Source organism: Hippocampus guttulatus, chromosome 5 (assembly GCF_054856545.1).
Source record: "Hippocampus guttulatus isolate MCC_2025c chromosome 5, RoL_Hgut_1.0, whole genome shotgun sequence".
Taxonomy (NCBI): Eukaryota; Metazoa; Chordata; class Actinopteri; order Syngnathiformes; family Syngnathidae; genus Hippocampus; species Hippocampus guttulatus.
The window spans coordinates 23,503,794-23,521,810 of NC_141265.1; the positions used below are offsets into that span (position 1 = coordinate 23,503,794).

The following is an 18,017-nucleotide window of genomic DNA, read 5'->3' on the forward strand; positions in this document are numbered from 1 at the left end:
CTCTAAATTGTCCCTAGGTGTGAATGTGAGCGTGGATGGTTGTTCGTCTCTGTGTGCCCTGCGATTGGCTGGCAACCGATTCAGGGTGTCCCCCGCCTACTGCCCGAAGACAGCCGGGATAGGCTCCAGCACCCCCCGCGACCCTAGTGAGGATCAAGCGGTTCGGAAAATGGATGGATGGATAATAATAGGCGGCCCGATAGTCGAGTGGTTATCACGTCAACTTCACAGTGCAGAGGTACCGGGGTTCATTCCAGCTCCGGCCTTCCTGTGTGGAGTTTGCATGTTCTCCCCGTGCTTGCGTGGGATTTCTCCGGGTCCTCCGGTTTCCTCCCACATTCCAAAAACATGCATGGCAGGCTGTTTGAACGCTCCAAATTGTCCCTAGGCGTGAGTGTGAGCGCGAATGGTTGTTCGTTTCTGTGTGCCCTGTGATTGGCTGGCAACTGGTTCAAGGTGTCCCCCGCCTACTGCCCTGAAGACAGCTGGGATAGGCTCCAGCATAACCCCCCCCCCCCCCCCCCCCGCAACCCTCGTGAGAATAAAGCGGTTCAGAAAATGAATGAATGAATAATAATAATAATAATAATAATAAAAATAACTTGAGCTGCAAGCAGGGCTTGAGCAGCCCTGGACACCTTGGGGTATTGTTGGGAGACTGCTTTAACGCAAGTCACTGGCGTGTCAATTGTAACGCATTTCATTTTCTTTGCATCGTACATATACAAAGTTATTAAATGCATAAATTAAAGGTGTCTCCCTTCGCTGACATTTCTCTGATTTGTTATCAGAGAGCCCACACGGATAAAAAAAACTGTTCTGGCTGGTCTATTAATAAATATTTGAGCTATCGCGTGATATTACGTTCAATGTTGCGGAACACAAATGATGACGTCGGACTTCTTGAAGTATCGTCCCTCGTCGGAGGGTGGGAAGTTTTCCAACGTGACCCCTTATAACCGTGTTTCAAGGGTCGGCAGGTGAATGAAAAATCTTTGAGACGAATCCACAAGTGTCTCCATTTCTAAATTCATAATACAAATTAATATCACGTGATACGTACGGAATTCGATAAAGATGTAATCTCAATGTGGAGATAACTGATAAAAGTGCTAAATAAACTACAGAACGTACAGTAAGTACGACATCATAAAGGATTATGTATGTTATAAATTACTATGTATTCTTTGATTAAGAACCGAAGTTATTCTATAAAAAAAAAAGGATTAACATTTGGCACTGCAGTCGTACAAACAATGCACTCACTGTACACATTATTGTGGAGAGGCACAAAGTAAAATATTACGTTTCACAAAATTACATCACCTCAAGTAATTCGTGTAAATACTGGTAACTACTCGCAAATACCCTTTAAGAGTAATGAGATTTAATATTTAAAATGATCGTGTTTTTATGTTGTGTTTCGACGTTTCTGATGCAGCTATTTATTTTTAGTTAACAACCTGTATTCTTTTATTTTTGGGTCCAAATACTGATGCTTTACTGTTGTATTTGTGCTTTTTGATGTTTGTACGCCTGTCTTATTATTTCCATTCACACGCTCGAGATCCGAGGTTCTGCGTCACGTCATCGTCAACCCGCTGCCCCCTCCCCTATCCCCGAGACCCATATTCTCTGCGCTGTGAATTCTGGGAACTCATACAGAAGTTTCAAGATGGCGGCGAGCAGGAGGCTGACCAAGGTAAATCATCCGACTTCGTTGTTGTCCCATTACCTGTATTGCGTTTCGGTGCTTTGGAGGTTCTAAGTTACGCGAATCTTTTGAAACAAACACACTAGTCGACCTTGATATGACAACACTTCGTTTCAATGGTATGTCTATCAACGAGGTTGCTACCTAGCTGATTTGGTATTTGGAATAAAGTACCCGGCAAATTAGGCCAGCATTGATGACCAGCAAGAGTAGTTGAACTAAGAAATGTAACAATTTCACATGTGAGAACGTAGTCTTTTGGATTGTTTTGTGTGGATGAGGAAGGCGTTGATGTTCGATGATGGTCACATAAAACGGTGAAATTGTAAGACACAATGCGTCGCGTTTGCTAATCAGCTAACTTGCTGTCCTCGGATGTGAGCTGCGTTCAAGCTAGCCCGTCGCCTAATGTCTACTGAAATTAGAAGTTCGCGTTCACCTGTAATAGGGGATAATTTAAGGTCTTACGTGTAATGTATTGCTATTGCCATTGTAATGGATTGGAAAGACAAGTGTTTTAAGAGTTCGTTGCCTTTTAGTGATGGGAATTCCGGATCTTTTTAGAGAGCCGGTTCTTTTGGCTCGGCTCACTAAAAAGAGCTCCCAAAGCTCTTTCGGCTCCCAAATGGCTCCTCAGTTTTTTTGTTGCTTAAATTAATTTACTCCCAAATATAATGTAAAAGTATGTGTAAAATGAATTACCAATGTAAAAAATATACAGTATAGCAAATATTTATTATTTATATGGCTTATTTAATATTCTTCTGAACATACTCATCATGGAGTACAACATGGAGTGCTACAAAAAATAAATTACAAAGTAGAAGAACAAAGACCCATGTCAAAAAAGGTCAACAAAAAGTTCCAATTTCTGATTGTGTATATTTATAAGCTTTTAACTATTTACAGTAAAACAACATAAGTAAGCTTCCCACTAAGATTGCCACACAACAAATTATGAATTAAAATTTGATATTGGATATTTTAACCTTGCACACTCTACACGCTGCCTTTGAACGATCAATTAAGTTGAAATGAGTCCAAATTTTCCTGCGTTTCCTATCCATTTCTCACCTTTCCACTTTCCACCTTGTTGTTTTTTTCTCTGTAGCGCTATCGAGCTCTCTCGTCTCCCTGTCTCTCCTGTTCGTGTGCTGCTGTTGTGTGTCTCTAACTCCTCCCCCTTCTCTTCACTGCAGCGTGTGTGTGTGCGTGTGTGTGTGTGTAACCCTCCCTTCCCTCTTCTACCACGGATCTTGACCAATCACGTGCGGCTTTAACCGAAGGAGGGAAAAAAACCAGGAGAAAAAAATAGTCGGCTCCCTATTAGGAGCCGGCTCCCGTCGTTCACTTCTAAGAGCCGGTTCATTCGCAAATGATACATCACTATTGCCTTTACCCAATGAGCACTTATAACGGGTTCTTTCTGTTTCCTTTTTTTTTTTTTGCCAACATAGTTGATGTGCGCATATATCACCCGACTCCTGTTGTTAAGAGAGTTCAATACACATAGTCATAATTGCATTTGACTTAATTCAACTAGTCTCGATTGTGTTGGCTTTTGTTAGGCCCAACACCTACCGGCTCAATGCAAGGTAATGAGAATTGGAAATTACCGCGATTTTTCGGCCCTCTGTTTGTTTGTTTTTTAACCAAATGTAGAACGGAAATGCAGATTCATGACTTGAGTTCGTATTTTTACATAAATAAACACACATTCTGTTTTCAGACATAAACAGAATACACAATATCAGTACATACCAGAAAAAATCACATTATCTTTGTTATGTAATGTAGCCCAAAAAAAAGTTCAATTTAATCACTCCTGTATTTCCTGCTGTACTGTCTGTCTTAAGTCCAAAAGGGTGGGGCCAGTGGGGGGGGGGGCAACTTGACTGTTTTCTCGACCAACACTGAACTACATGCAAGTTAATCATTTACACAAATTGAAATCTTCCTATCTTGACCATAGGATGAGGCAGAAGAAATGGCACTTACCATTGTGGGGTGTGGTAAAAGCAGATGTTATTGCCCTGCAGTAAATTGGTTCACAGCCTGTCAGAATCCGATATTGGACATTTCGGAAAATGAGCTTTGTAATACCTAACATTCTCTGGCATGTGTAAAGACATTTAAATCATTTTGTGTGAGACTTCCTGTAAGATACCAGAAGTAGAAAAATTTGGTATTTGTTGCCGTGGCTTTTTTAAGATAGTGGTTTATTGTAATGTAGCCCCCCAGCCTCTTCACTTTCCAAATAATCATAAGCCCCCATTGCATTGAATAATGTCTTGCACGGCTTTGGAACTTGTTGTGTGTTTGGCGGCTGTACGAAAAAGCATAGGAAGTTGAATCTGTGACATGAGCAATGTTTAGAACTCGCACCCAAGAGATGAGGAACACAGAACAATTAGTATGAGTGGTTTGGGAAAAAAACCCACCTCATCGTTGTACCTGTGTTCCTTTTCATTTTGTGGACAAAAACCACGGCGCAACACACATAATTGAACTTTGTGCTCATGTACTTGCATTGCGACAAACCACCAGAGAAGATTTGCTGAAGAACATCAGCTATGGTTTTATGTGCGGGAGACACGACACATAAGTATCAGTCAACCCCTGGAATTATTAGAAGGATCGCAGCCTTATTTCGGATTTTATGGGCGGTTCGTGTTAATTTAGCCGGTAAAAAGTTCAACCACAAAAATTGGTTGAAAATTTGGTTATAAAATATGAATTAATTTTATGCATTTATTTCTTTATATTGAGGAACCAATGTTCCATATGGCGGACGCTAACACTCTTGCGGCAACAGATGATCAATCCAAGCGTTAAATGGTCACGGGTAAAGCTTTATGTCATGACTGCAAAGTGGAGCCTCGTGCAACCCCCATCTCCAAGTGACACCAGTTGGAGATGGGGGTTGCATGAGGTTGTACATGCGCAACTACGAGTAGGTCAGATCGGCCACCACTGCACAACAAGGAGTTTGGTAGGATAATCTTTTTTTTTTGTTAACTCACGAGCCAATAGAATATACCCTATCATCAATAGTTAATAACAGTCGGTGGCATTTCTATGTTGTATTCATCTGGCAGAGGACACTTATGTTGAGTGGCTGTTTTCTGAAATGCCTCTGTGGCTCTGATAAAGTAGTGCAGCTCATGTTGAACAGGTGAAAAAAGCCTTGTCACACAGATAGTTCGAACTCTGTTTAAACGGTGAGCAAGGCATGATTTGAAACTAAATTGTGCATGGCTAAACTTGTCTCTTGCATCTTCAAGCTCCTCTCTGGAAGTTAGCTTTGCATAGCTTGGTCCATGAAGATCTACGTATCTTTACAGTGATCGACTGTGTGTTATGCAGTGGTTCTTAACCTTTTTCGCGGGTCCGAACCCAACCAGTACATGCACATTCACCGAACCCTTCATGAGTGAAAAAAATAAATAATATATATATACAATTCTAGAAATAAAACACATTTATTAGAACCCGAAAAAAGTAAATAACATTTCAAAGCATAACTATACTTTAAAAGAAAAATTGTACGACCGTACAAAGCGAACTAAATTTCCCACAGCACTGATTGGACAAGCAATGTCACGTGATCAACTGCAGCCAGTGATGGCCAAGAGGGCATGTCATAACTAATTAACATGATGAGTCGCGTGTTTCTTACTCTCCATGGGAGAGGCTCCGTCGAACCCCTGAGACGGACTCATTGAACCCTTTGGGTTCGATTGAACCCAGGTTAAGAATCACTGGTGCAATGTAATGTGATGTTATTGTGGGAAATGGGTATGATAATGAATAAGTACAAGGCAAGCGTGGCAGTCGCTGCTGGATCATTTTTAAAAAATATGTCCACATGTCCACTGGAGCGGCAATTAACGGGAACGAAATGCACTTGTGAATGACAAAGGACGGTTGAAAAGCAATATTAAACTGCTCATTACTTTGAAATTGGTTGTCTTCAAGTGTGAAGTTTGGCAAACTCAAGTGTGATGTGTAGATGCATCTTTATCTCAAGGACATTTACCCTGGTTTAAAAAAAAAACTTAAGTTACGGAAATGATGGGGGCAATTCTCTGGGTGATTGATAGAATAATCCATAGGATAATTGATTCCAAAGCTATTTGTTTGTCACCAAGATCACATATATGTTGACGATTGCTCACCGTTTTATGACATTGTGCGACTTGAAGCTTGTTTCCATAAAGTGTCCGGGTCATGTGGTTACAATGCAGTGGGAAATAGGTTTGACTGGCTCTTATGTCTGCTTTAAGATGAATATGATTATATCCAACTTCTTTTTTAACAAAACATGACCAACTGTATGACTGCAGGTAGTATGTTTGCTCATTGTCTCACATACAGAGTGACAAAAGTTTGGAAAGTAGTTAAACATGTTCCTGTACCATGTACCTGGCCTTTTTTTTTTAAATGTCATCTTCCTACCATGCTACATGGAAGCGGGATTGAAATGTTTTCTCTTCTATGATGCAACAACTGGCGTTCTCACCTTGTTTGATAAGTCTGTAACTGTGATAGAAAGTGGACCCACACAAACAGTCATGTCAACAAGTCCCCGGTTTCGATTCATAGCAGAAGTCGCACACCTAACTCATGCAAAAGCTCGTGGTGTGAAGGAATAAGTTTCTTTTATCATTTGTTCATCATTTGTTCACCACTGGCCCCAAGTGAATGTCGCCTATGTATTTTATACCTATTAAGTTATTATGCCGCCAATAAAATTCATTTTCAAAATCGGTGCTGCAAAATAATTTCTTGAAATGAGTGATAACTTTGTACAGGCACTGTTTAAAAAATGTTAATGTATTGGCTGGATCATTATTTTACTGTCATTATTAATTGTAATTAGGGTCTGAGCCCATCGTCTTCTCTTTCTTCTAATTTATTCGGGCACGAGCAGGCGACTGATCCGAGGTCCTAAATGTTTTTCTCCTTCATCTTTGTCTTCCTTTTATTCTCTCCTTCCGCCTCTTCTTCATCTCTTTCCTCTTCCTCCTCCTCTTCCTCTACTTTTTCTTTCTCTCCTTCCTCCTTTTCTTCTTGGGGCGGCATGGCTCAGTGGTAGAGTGGACATTTCCCAACCTAGAGGTTGGTGGTTCCATTCCCGGCCATCACAACCACGTCGAAGTGTCCTTGAGCAAGATACGGAACCCCCCCAATTGCTCTTGATGCTGCGTCATCAGTAGATGAATGATGAGTACCTGAGGTAGAGAACGGCTATACAAGTCACAGCCCATTTGCTATTATTCCTCTTATTATTCGTGTCCAAGCTGCAACTGCTGCAAAGTCCCCTTTTTTTTTGTAGAAATTCTTCTTATTTAATGCCGAATCACATTTTGGGGGAACTAAATGTGCTCAAAAACTCACCAAATGGGCCTGGTGAAAATTTTGATATTTCAAAGTATTTCTGTCAACTCAAAATCGGGTTTAATTCATATAGTCTGACGTTGAAATTAGGGGTGTTCACACGGCACACATTTGCTCCGGTGAACACACAACGAAGGAACAAACTACACAAACAACTCCGAGACAGTCCAGTCTTCTACAAAAGGAAAGATGACGTTTGGGGACAATTACCCCCCCCCCCCCCCCGTTCTAGTGGAGATGGTATAACCCAAGAGGTGCTTGCTACTGTTACCAGCCAAGTCTTGTGTCGTTATTAAACAAACACATGACGGAAGTCCGACAGAGCACGAAAGCAACGCATTATCGCTGTACGTAATCACCTCTTCTCGAGCAAATTGGAGAGTTCACACGTGCAAATTTACATCGGTGCTGCTCCGCAAACAAGCATTTGCTCTGGAGCAAACTTTAAAACCACCTCCCTGAGGTGGATCAAATTTGCTCCGGTGTAAGCTGTTTTCCGGGCTACCCTGGAGCAAATTTGCATGTGTGACCGCTCCACTGGTGCAGCGCCGGCGTAGCACCGGAGCAAATGTTGCCGTGTGAACACCCCTATTATTACCTAAGCCCACAACAATTGGCAGGCATGTGTAGCACTCGGAGATGTACAACAAAGTCGATTGGATTGGATTGGCAATTGCAGCCATATGCTAAAATGAACAGGAAGTATGCGATACATTTTTGAATGTCCAATTTGACCAATTTTGCACATTTACAGGGATTATACTTTTGCACCTTTGTCATAGAGCAGGGGTGCCCAATACGTCGATCGTAATCGACTGGTAGCTTGCGGACTGGTCCCAAGTTGACAGGGATGAGATTTTTCCGCTTTGTGGCGGAATTCAGCTTTTTTTCCAGTCAAAATGGACCTATTTTATATTGTTCCAAATCCGAAAAAAATTCTGGGGTGGAGGGGGTCCGGACTTGTCTTCGGCAGATTCGGGGCTCGTAATGTTTACAAGTAACGTTTGCAATCATCCATTTTGAATCCCGTTTTTTATCGCGAAGCGTTAGTTTGTGGTTACTTCCTATATGGGCTAAAACCAATTAGAGGTAAGATCGGGCCGCCCGAGCCCGACCCGACCCGAATGTCAATCATTGGTTCGGGTTCAGGTCGGGTTGGGCTTTTCTCTTTTTCGAGACCGTCAATCGTTTTGGCCACGAGAGACCGTGGTTCGCAAAAAAAACAAGTCGCCTCATCACAACACGTACTGTACTAAACTCTTGCAATGACAATTCAAAGAACTCCTTCCTGTCTCTGTCTATGATAAGATAAGATAAGATATCCTTTATTAGTCCCACACTGGGGAAATTTACAGCCTCCAGCAGCAAGAATGTAGGCAGAAAGAAGAAGAAAAAACAAACAAACACCGTCCAATTAAGTACAATATAAATACAAAATGGATAAATCGCAGTGCTATTTACAGTTGTTTTCCACATCATTCAATTATTAAATATTATTGTTGCTATTTTTTATTCAGCAGCCTGACAGCAGTTGGTAGGAACGAGCGTCTGTAACTCTCCTTCTTGCAGCGCAGGTGTAACAGTCTCTGGCTGAAGGAGCTACCTAGTGCTGTCAGGGCGGGCTGGAGAGGGTGGGAGGGACTGTCCATCATAGCTTTTAGCTTAGTTAGCATCCTTCTGTTGCCCACCTCCTCCAGAGTGTCAAGGGAGCAACCCAGGACAGAACTGGCCTTCCTGACCAGTCGCTCCAGTCTCTTTCTGTCCCGGGCTGAGATGCTGCCTGACCAGCAGACAATGCCATAATGGATGGCCGAGGCCACCACCGAGTTATAGAAAGTCTTAAGGAGCGACCCCTGTCCTTTCCTAATCAGGTTGTCCGTGTTTGTAGACCAGTCCAGTTTGTTGTTCAGAAGAACACCTAGGTACTTGTAGGAGGTCACCCTCTCTATGTCCATACCCTGGATGTTCATCGGTGCCGGTGAGGACTGTTTCCTGCAGAAATCCACAACCAACTCCTTAGTTTTCCTAGGGTTGATCTGGAGGAGATTCTGCTGGCACCAGTCCACAAAGTCCTTCGTCATTCCCCTGTACTCCCGATCGTCCCCCTCTGTAATGAGGCCAACAATCGCAGAGTCATCTGAGAACTTCTGAAGGTGGCAGGTTGGAGTGGCGTGTCTGAAGTCCGAGGTGTAGAGGATGAACAGGAATGGAGCCAGAACAGTCCCCTGCGGCGCTCCAGTGCTGCAGAGAAGCCTGTCCGACTCGCAGCTCTGCAACCTCACGTACTGCGGCCGATTTGTGAGGTAGTCAGTGATCCATGCTGTGAGATGGTGGTCCACTCCGGCGTCCTGCAGTTTGCCTCCCAGCAAGTTGGGCTGGATGGTGTTGAAGGCACTGGAGAAATCAAAGAACATGATTCTCACAGTGCTCCCAGCCTTCTCCAAGTGTGACAGCACTGAGTGGAGGAGGTAGATAATGGCGTCTTCCACGCCGATGCCAGGCTGATAGGCAAACTGCAGCGGGTCCAGTGCCGGGCTCACCAGCGGTCGAAGGTGGGCGAGGACGAGTCTCTCCAGCGTCTTCATCAGGTGAGACGTCAGCGCCACCGGTCTGTAGCTGTTCAGCTCCTTAGGGTGGGGGGTCTTGGGCACTGGGACCAGGCACGAAGTTTTCCACAGCTGTGGAGTTCTGCCCAGCTTCAGGCTCAGGTTGAACATGTGCTGGACAATGTCACACAGCTGGTCAGAGCAGGTCCTGAGGAGCCGGGAACTGATCTTGTCTGGACCTGCTGCCTTCCTCACATTCATCTTCCTCAGTTGGTTCCTCACCTGCTCTGTTGTGACGGACAGGCAGGAACCAGGTGACAGACTGGGTTGATGAGAGCTGGTCGAAAGAGGAGGGGGAGGAGAAGAAGTCCTCAGTGAGAGTGGTTGCAGTTGGTGGTTGGGGGAAGGGACAGACGACTGGTCGAAACGGTTGAAAAAACGGTTCAGTCCATCTGCCCAGTTCTTGTCCTTCTCAGTCAGTCTTTGGGCTGTCATGGCCTGAGATGGTTTTCAGGCCCCTCCAGACACCAGCGACATTGTTGGCCTGCAACTGGTCCTCCAATTTCATCCTGTATATCTTCTTCCCCTCCCTGATCTTTCTTCTCAGCCGAATCTGCACGGCCTTCAGCTCCTCTCCGTCTCTCGACATAAAAGCTCTCTTCTTCTCCTTCAGGAGGGCCTTTATGTCGGGATTAATCCATGGTTTGCTGTTGGAAAAACACCGCACAGTTCTGGTGGGTACGGTGTTCTCCTCACAGAAGTTTATGTAGTCTGTGATGGTGTCAGTGAGTGCATCAATGTCCTCCCCGTGAACCTCGCTGAAGAGTTCCCACCTGGTCGTGTCGAAGCAGTCCCGCAGAGCATCTTCAGCTTCCGTGGACCATTTCCTGACCATTCTGGTCACAGTTGGCTGCCTGTGCACCAGTGGTTTGTACACAGGCTCGAGAAATACCAAGTTGTGGTCTGCTCTTCCAAGAGGGGGGAGGGGGAGGGGTTTATATGCCTCCTTGGTATTGGCATAAAACAAGTCCAAAATTTTATTGTCTCTAGTGGCACAGGTTACATATTGCGTGAAGGTTGAAAGGGAGGACGACAGAGAGACATGGTTGAAGTCCCCAGAGATGATCAGCAGGGCATTGGGGGACTGTGTTTGCAGCCTGCTCATGACAGTCATCAGGGCATCACGCGCTGCATCACCATTAGCCGACGGGGGGACGTACACTGTCACAGCTATGACGTGTGAGAATTCCCTCGGGAGATAATGGGGCCTGAGGCTAATGGCTAGCAGTTCAATGTCCCGGCTGCAGAGTTTGTCTTTGATCGTGATATGCCCCGGATTGCACCATTTGTCATTCACAAAAACAGCCAGTCCCCCACCTTTTCTCTTTCCACTCCCTTCATTCCTGTCCGCACGTATGAGTTGGAAGCCGTCCAACTCGGCATGTGTGTCCGGAGTGATCGCTGTCAGCCACGACTCCGTGAGTAGCATCAGGCTAGCCTCGCGGTACTCCCTTTGATGTCGCGTTAGCGCCGCCAGCTCATCCATCTTGTTAGGGAGCGATCTTACATTCCCCATGATGACGGACGGGAGGACATGTCTGTACTTTCTCCTCCTTGTGCGGTGGTCCTTCCCGGCTCGACACCCACGTCTCCTCCTCTTCAACTCGCGTGGGATATCCGGTCTGTCACCGGCCAGTAGCCCGCTGTTAGCCCGCCATGCTAACAGCTGGTCCTTACTGTAAACAATGGAGTTGCGTGTGCCATCGGGATCTCCGTTCACAGGATACGTAAAAAGATTAAAGCAAATAAAGGAGATGAGCAGAAATGAAGCTGCCCCTCTCCCCCCGTAGGTTTGGGGTACAAAACCACGCAAAACAAAATGGGAAGAAGAAATAAATAAAGTAAAAAGACGAAAATAAACTCAAACAGGGATATGCGCTGCTGGAGAGGCAGCCACTCGGGGCGCCATCATAAAAAAAATAAAAATAAAAATAATGATCCACCCATCATTATTCTTTTTTGTCTCTCTGCTTCTCTCTCATATAGTGCCGCGTTAGATTCTTAAGGACGTACTGCTGCGGTGGTTTACGGCCCAATTTTCAACCCGTCAAAATTACGGACGGCCTTAAAATTTCCCCGTCCACTCTTAAAAAAAAATTCGGCAATGATTGAAAATTGTCGGTTAATGTAACCTCTTCAGAAACAGAAATATAAAAGATGTAAATGTTTATACAGTCTTGTTTAACTTAGATTTTGTTCCAAAAGAAAGGCTTTGTTATCAGAAATCACCCCTCCTCCTCTCGAGTCCTCAAAAATAAAATATGAAATGTCGGGTTTGCTTCGGGCTCGGGCCTGCAAATCAAGCTAAGTGATCGGGCTCGGGCCGGGTCGGGCTTAAATACCCTCGGGCCGGTTCGGGTCGGGCTCGATTTTTTTTAGGGCCGATCTTAGCTCTAAAACCAATGTCTTACTTGTTGTGATTGGTCGCTATATCGGCAAATGCAAATCACAACCAATCCGTGTTCGCTCTCCTAAACCCCCTTCTCGCGAATGCCGAATGTTATCGAGACTCGTGACGAAGCGAAAGTGCGTCAGATAGATGCGGATCTGAAAAACACGTTTCGATGGGACTGGTTGGATAGAAAGCTGACGGTGTCCCCAGTAGGAAACAGTAAAGAGGAACCATTGTGCTTGTGTCGGATTTCGTGAAAAAGCTCGATGTCGCCGGTAAAGCTCTGTGTACAGTGTGTGACAATGTCATTCTATACGGATCGAGAGGATGGAAAGCTTTACAGAGTCACGCAACCTCGGTGAAACACCGAAAACAGACATTTCTACTGAAAAGTAGCTACTCGATCTCAAGCGCTTTTCAACAGCCTGGAGCATGTGTAAAAACAAGAGGAGTTGGCTAAAAAGAGAGTGGAAAAAGACGGAGAGTACCAATAAGCTTTTAGCGCTTGCTAAAAAGCTTAAAATGAAGAGAAAATAAAGTATTCTACCTCATGAAACTGTATATTGTTGTATATACTGTAAATAGACATCCACTTTATATAATAAAATACATTCATAACCCATATACTGTATAGTAAACAGTGTGGGACTTCACTATCACTGTGAGGTAAGAATCAACAGCTTTTTTATCACATTTCCACAACACTTTATGAATACAAGTAATGAACAAATCTTAAATATGGCAGGTAATGTGTTTCCTTTTTTAGTTTTGATTTTGAGCAGCAAATTTGAAGTTACATGTTGGTGCTCACCAGAATGCATAAGCAAAATTGCACAAATTTTCACTTGAAAGAATAGTGAACAATCTTGGGATTTTTTTCTGTTAAAGTTTCAAATAGTGTGTAAATTGAATACACTTCATCTTCAGCATGTTTAGTGCCACTTTTGTAAGTGGCCCGGCCACGCCCCGTCCCGGCCACGCCCCGTCCCGGCCACGCCCCGTCCCGGCCACGCCCCTTTCCGCTTTTCTCATCACTAGGCACTCTCATCCCTGAGTTGATCGCGAAGGGTGTAGGGCCTCCCAAACCCAAAACATTTGTGTGCCTGTGTGTGTGTTATTAATATATTTTTTGTGTTTGTGCACACCGCACCCATAGCATCCTATCAGTCTCACTTTCACAACAAGTATTTAAAAAATAGAATTAAATAAAAAAGATAAGATAAGCAGCAAGAATGTGGGAAGAAAGAAGAAAAACAAACAGACACCGTTCAATTAAGTGCAATATAAATATAAAAGGGATAAATCGCAGTTCTATTTACAATTGTTTTTCACATCATGTAATTATTATTATTATTATTGTTGTTATTTTTATTCAGCAGCCTGACAGCAGTCGGTAGGAACGAGCTTCGGTATCTCTCCTTCTTGCAGCGCGGGTGTAACAGTCTCTGGCTGAAGGAGCTACCTAGTGCCGTCAGGGCGGGCTGGAGAGGGTGGGAGGGACTGCCCATCATAGCCTTTAGTTTAGTTAGCATCCTTCTGTTGCCCACCTCCTCCAGAGTGTCAAGGGAGCAGCCCAGGACAGAACTGGCCTTCCTGACCAGTCGTTCCAGTCTCTTTCTGTCCCGGGCTGAGATGCTGCCTGACCAGCAGACAATGCCATAATGGATGGCCGAGGCCACCACCGAGTTATAGAAAGTCTTAAGGAGCGACCCCTGTACCAAAAGCAGGTCACCTTAAACCAGGGGTGCCCATTACGTCGATCGCGATCGACCAGTTGATCACGGACTGGTCACAAGGCAATCAGAGGAGTGGAGAGGAAAAAAACAAAACATTTGTATCTCTGTGCATGTTCGTAAAATATTTTTCGTGTGAATGCACACTGCACCCTAATCATTCCATCAGTGTCACTTTCACATTTCAAGTATTTCAAAATGAATAAATAAATAAAGCAGGTCATCTTTAGGTGACGTGACGGCGTCACCGGAAGTTGTTCGCGCTCAGCAGTCTACAGTTGCAGCTTGTCATCAGAGTTGTTGCACTATATCTTTTATCGTTATCATTATTCTCATTCAGAGTTTGTTTTGTACAATTCACCGAGGGGACGCGCAAAGAATGGGAAATCTGGAGGGCCAAGAGAAGCATTTTAAAACGGTACGCATGATCTACGATCGTGAACAGGCTGCCAAAGTGCGTCGCATGCCTCAGCGTCAGGCTTTTGCTCATCATGGCATGCGTGTGTACGTACGTGCGAGCGTATGCGCGCGTGTGCATTAACGGTTCGATTACGGAAGGTTGGTTGATCAAAAAGTAGATCTTCGGTCAAAAAAGTTTGGGCACCCCTGCCTTAAACCAATGGTGGGGCGTGACCTGCATCACCAGACGTTGTTTCCGGTCAGCAGTCTGGAATTACATCTTGCGATTAGCTGTTGCGCTCTGTCTTTTATTGTTATTCTCATTCAGAGTTTGTTTCATGTACAGTTCACCGAGGCCACTGGCAAAGAATGCAGATCTGGTCTACGTGAGCAATGGTCATTAACGTTGGAGAGGTTTTCGTGTCTACTTTATTTTTCTGCTTCTTTCATCTTAGGGGCAGTTATGGCTGTTGCTCATTATGGCAAGCGTGTGTCGTGCTCGTGTACGGTAACGGGTCGATCGCGGGAGGTTGGTTGATCGAAAAATAGATCTTCGGTGATAAAAGGTTCGGCACTCCTGTCGTAGAGTCTTTTTATCTGACAGCCTTAAAACTTCTGCTCAACCATCTCAAGACCTGGGACAAAAACAGAGCAAAATATCCCAAACTTAGTATACCAGTATATCAGCAGTTATTATCATACAAGACAGGTCACTGTCTTGTATGATAATAGTCTTATGGATATAGCGTCACCAAGTGACGACTAAAAATGTCATTTTTTGTTTAAATGTACTGCATGGAGCCTGTTGAATGAATCCAACTGAAAATCTGTAAGAAAAGCTTCAAGACGTTGATTTTCATATTCGCCGAACATTGGAACTTTTCGACTAACTTTATAGCTAACTTCACAAGACGTGATTGCACCCCCCCCCCCCCCCACGAAACCTCACCAAAATTGTGTTGACCGCCCTGAGATATCCAAAAAAGTCCATTGAAGCAATTGTTTAAAATAAAGAGCAAGTGAGCGATGAATTTTTCAAAAGTTCAATTTTGACCCATTTTTGCACATTTACAGGGGTCATGCTTTTGCACTCTTCTACTTCAAGCTTTGGCTATACCATCTTTAAAACCTGGCACAACAACAGGGGGGGGGGCGTTTTTTGAAATATACGATTTGATGGGGCACAACAACAGGGGGGGGGGGGCGTTTTTTGAAATATACGATTTGATGGGGGTTGGGCATCAAAATTTGTGTTTCTCCAGAAAGGTAGGAAATGCTTGCATGTGCTCCCACCAAACTTGACATGTATAGGAAGTCTCAACCTGAAGACACCTACACAGTGATAATTTTACACACATTTTAATTATGCATTTAGAGAGTCCCAAATCTCTCTTTACTCTGCTTCCAATGATGCAAGGCTTTCTCAAAGTCACCTTATCATCGCAAAAAACTATCCAACTTCAGCTGCTTCCTCTGTGATATCTCTGCAATAAACTCTCGCAACACTTGTTCATAACACATACGTTCGCAACACTTGTTTTAACGTTACACAACTTGGCAATCGTCTGGTCTCTGCGAGGTGAAGGCCGATCTCGCCAATCTTGTCTCACGAGAAGGGAAATCTCGTCACGCGAGATTACTTAACTCAAGATCAAAACAACAATGGTGGCGATTGTCAAACTGCGATCGTTGCGGGAAAAAAAAGATGTACCGTAGCAGGCCTGAGGATTTCGGAAATTCACGATAACCGTTTTTCGATTCCGTCGGATTACCTAATGGGAAACCACGGTAACTAATTTTGGGTTCTGTAAATGTTCACTTAACCCTCCCTATGATAAGGGCGCTTTCAGAATTGAGATCATCACTTCCTCATCACCTCTGTTCCCTTCCCCTACATGATCATTTAAGTCTGCTCCAATCACTGCTCTCTCCCCTGGGAATGCTCTCTGTCACTTTATCCATCTCATTTCAGAACTTTTCCTTTTCTTCTAACTCACAGCCCACCTGTGGGGCATACCCACTGACTACATTCATCATCACACGTTCTATCTCTACCTTCACGCACATCAACCTGTCTGACTCTCGTTTTACTTCTACATGTCTAGCACGTTTTTCCTTTATAATCACCCCGACACCATTCCTCTTCCCATCTAAACCATGGTAGAACAGCTTGTAGCCTCCTCCAATGTTTCTAGCCTTGCTGCCCTTCCACCTTGTCTCCTGAACACACAGAATATCTACTCCTCTCAATCATGTCAGCTAATTCTCTGCCTTTCCGTCATTGTACCTACATTCAGAGTTCCTAACCTCAGACCAATACATGTAATACTACTAAAAAGTCTCTTCGAGCCCTATGCCAAATCTAACAGTAAGTTCGCCATTTTGAAGTTATTTAAAAGTGGGCATTGCCTTAACGAGCCGCTGGAGCTTGACCCACATGATCTTAATGTGTAGAAACACACCGTATTCAGCCTCTATGTGCAGGAGGCAAGACTAAATGAGACCTTACGTGTTTTTTTCAAACATTTGATTACCTGTCCAGCAAAGTTTCCAACACCCAGGTGTAATTTTAATGTAAAAAAAAAAAAAGTGAAATGACCAATCCATGCTAGAACCATGTTTTGGTAACCACAATGAAATTGGTGATGCAGAGCTTGAATGTATAAATTCTGGACACCTTTTAGAATTGTACATTTAACTTGAAAGTATTTTCTTGTCCATTATGTCTTCTATCACTTTTCTAATACTTGTTTTTCTTCCCAGGAGCTTGAGGAGATTCGCAAATCTGGAATGAAAAATTTCAGAAACATTCAAGTTGATGAATCAAACATGTTGTCATGGCAAGGGCTCATTGTTCCTGTAAGAAACTATTTATTCTCTAATTGTGACCACATCTTTGGGACCTGACTTATATTGCTCTCCATTTCTGTGTAGGACAACCCTCCCTATGATAAGGGCGCTTTCAGAATTGAGATCATTTTCCCCACCGAATACCCTTTCAAGCCTCCCAAGATCACCTTCAAAACAAAGATCTATCACCCCAACATTGATGAGAAGGGGCAGGTGTGTTTGCCTGTCATCAGTGCAGAGAACTGGAAGCCAGCAACCAAAACTGACCAAGGTTGGTATGTTACGATGCCCTCTTTTGAACAATTAATGCCTGTTAGCTTTCATGATTTGCATACAGCATTTACAGCTAGTGTTGCACAGAGTACCGGTACCGGTATAGTACTGCCGGCAAAAATTATTCCAAATAACAAGTACTTTGTGGCAAAAAATGAATAATCTGCGAAAGTGGTCCATGAATTATAAACGTGGTGCATGTAAAAATGTTGCCGTGGTCAAATGAGCTCGAGAAGTTGATGTTTATTGCGAATTTTTTCCTAATCCGCCGACCTCATGGAAAACGTGCCGCACATTGGGGCAAGGTTTACAATTTTGTAGATATGTCATTTTAATACAATGAAATAATTTTGTTTTCTTTTAATTTTTTTTTCCGTCCAGCCTCCACAACAATGGTTGTTCATACGCTACACAACGTGAGGGTCAATTGCAACAAGTAGCGCTGTACATGGATATCAGTACTTGGCTTTTATTTTTAAGTTGGCCCTCAGAAGCGATCGTTGAAAGCAGACTTGACTTGGAATTGAGGCTGCATAGCCCGACCGCAGTCAAACCGACTTACATCCATTATTGGAGTACGCAAAAACACTGTGACAGACTTGAAGTGGAGCCTCTTATTCACTTTGCAGTGCTTGCGGGCTCGTGTGCAC

At 43.8% G+C, this 18,017-nt stretch overlaps 1 protein-coding gene across 3 annotated transcripts in view; it reads left to right on the plus strand.

The window, feature by feature from the left end:
• The first annotated feature begins 1,638 nt into the window (after window positions 1-1,638).
• ube2l3b (ubiquitin-conjugating enzyme E2L 3b) overlaps window positions 1,639-18,017 on the plus strand; it is a 28,397-nt gene continuing 12,018 nt past the window's right edge. For all 3 annotated transcript variants that reach the window (XM_086111056.1, XM_086111058.1, XM_086111057.1), the window contains exons 1-3: window positions 1,639-1,702; window positions 17,008-17,103; window positions 17,179-17,365. In XM_086111056.1, the coding sequence (XP_085967182.1) occupies window positions 1,676-1,702; window positions 17,008-17,103; window positions 17,179-17,365 (310 nt within the window). In that variant the 5' untranslated portion in view covers window positions 1,639-1,675. The remainder of the gene's footprint in view (window positions 1,703-17,007; window positions 17,104-17,178; window positions 17,366-18,017) is intronic.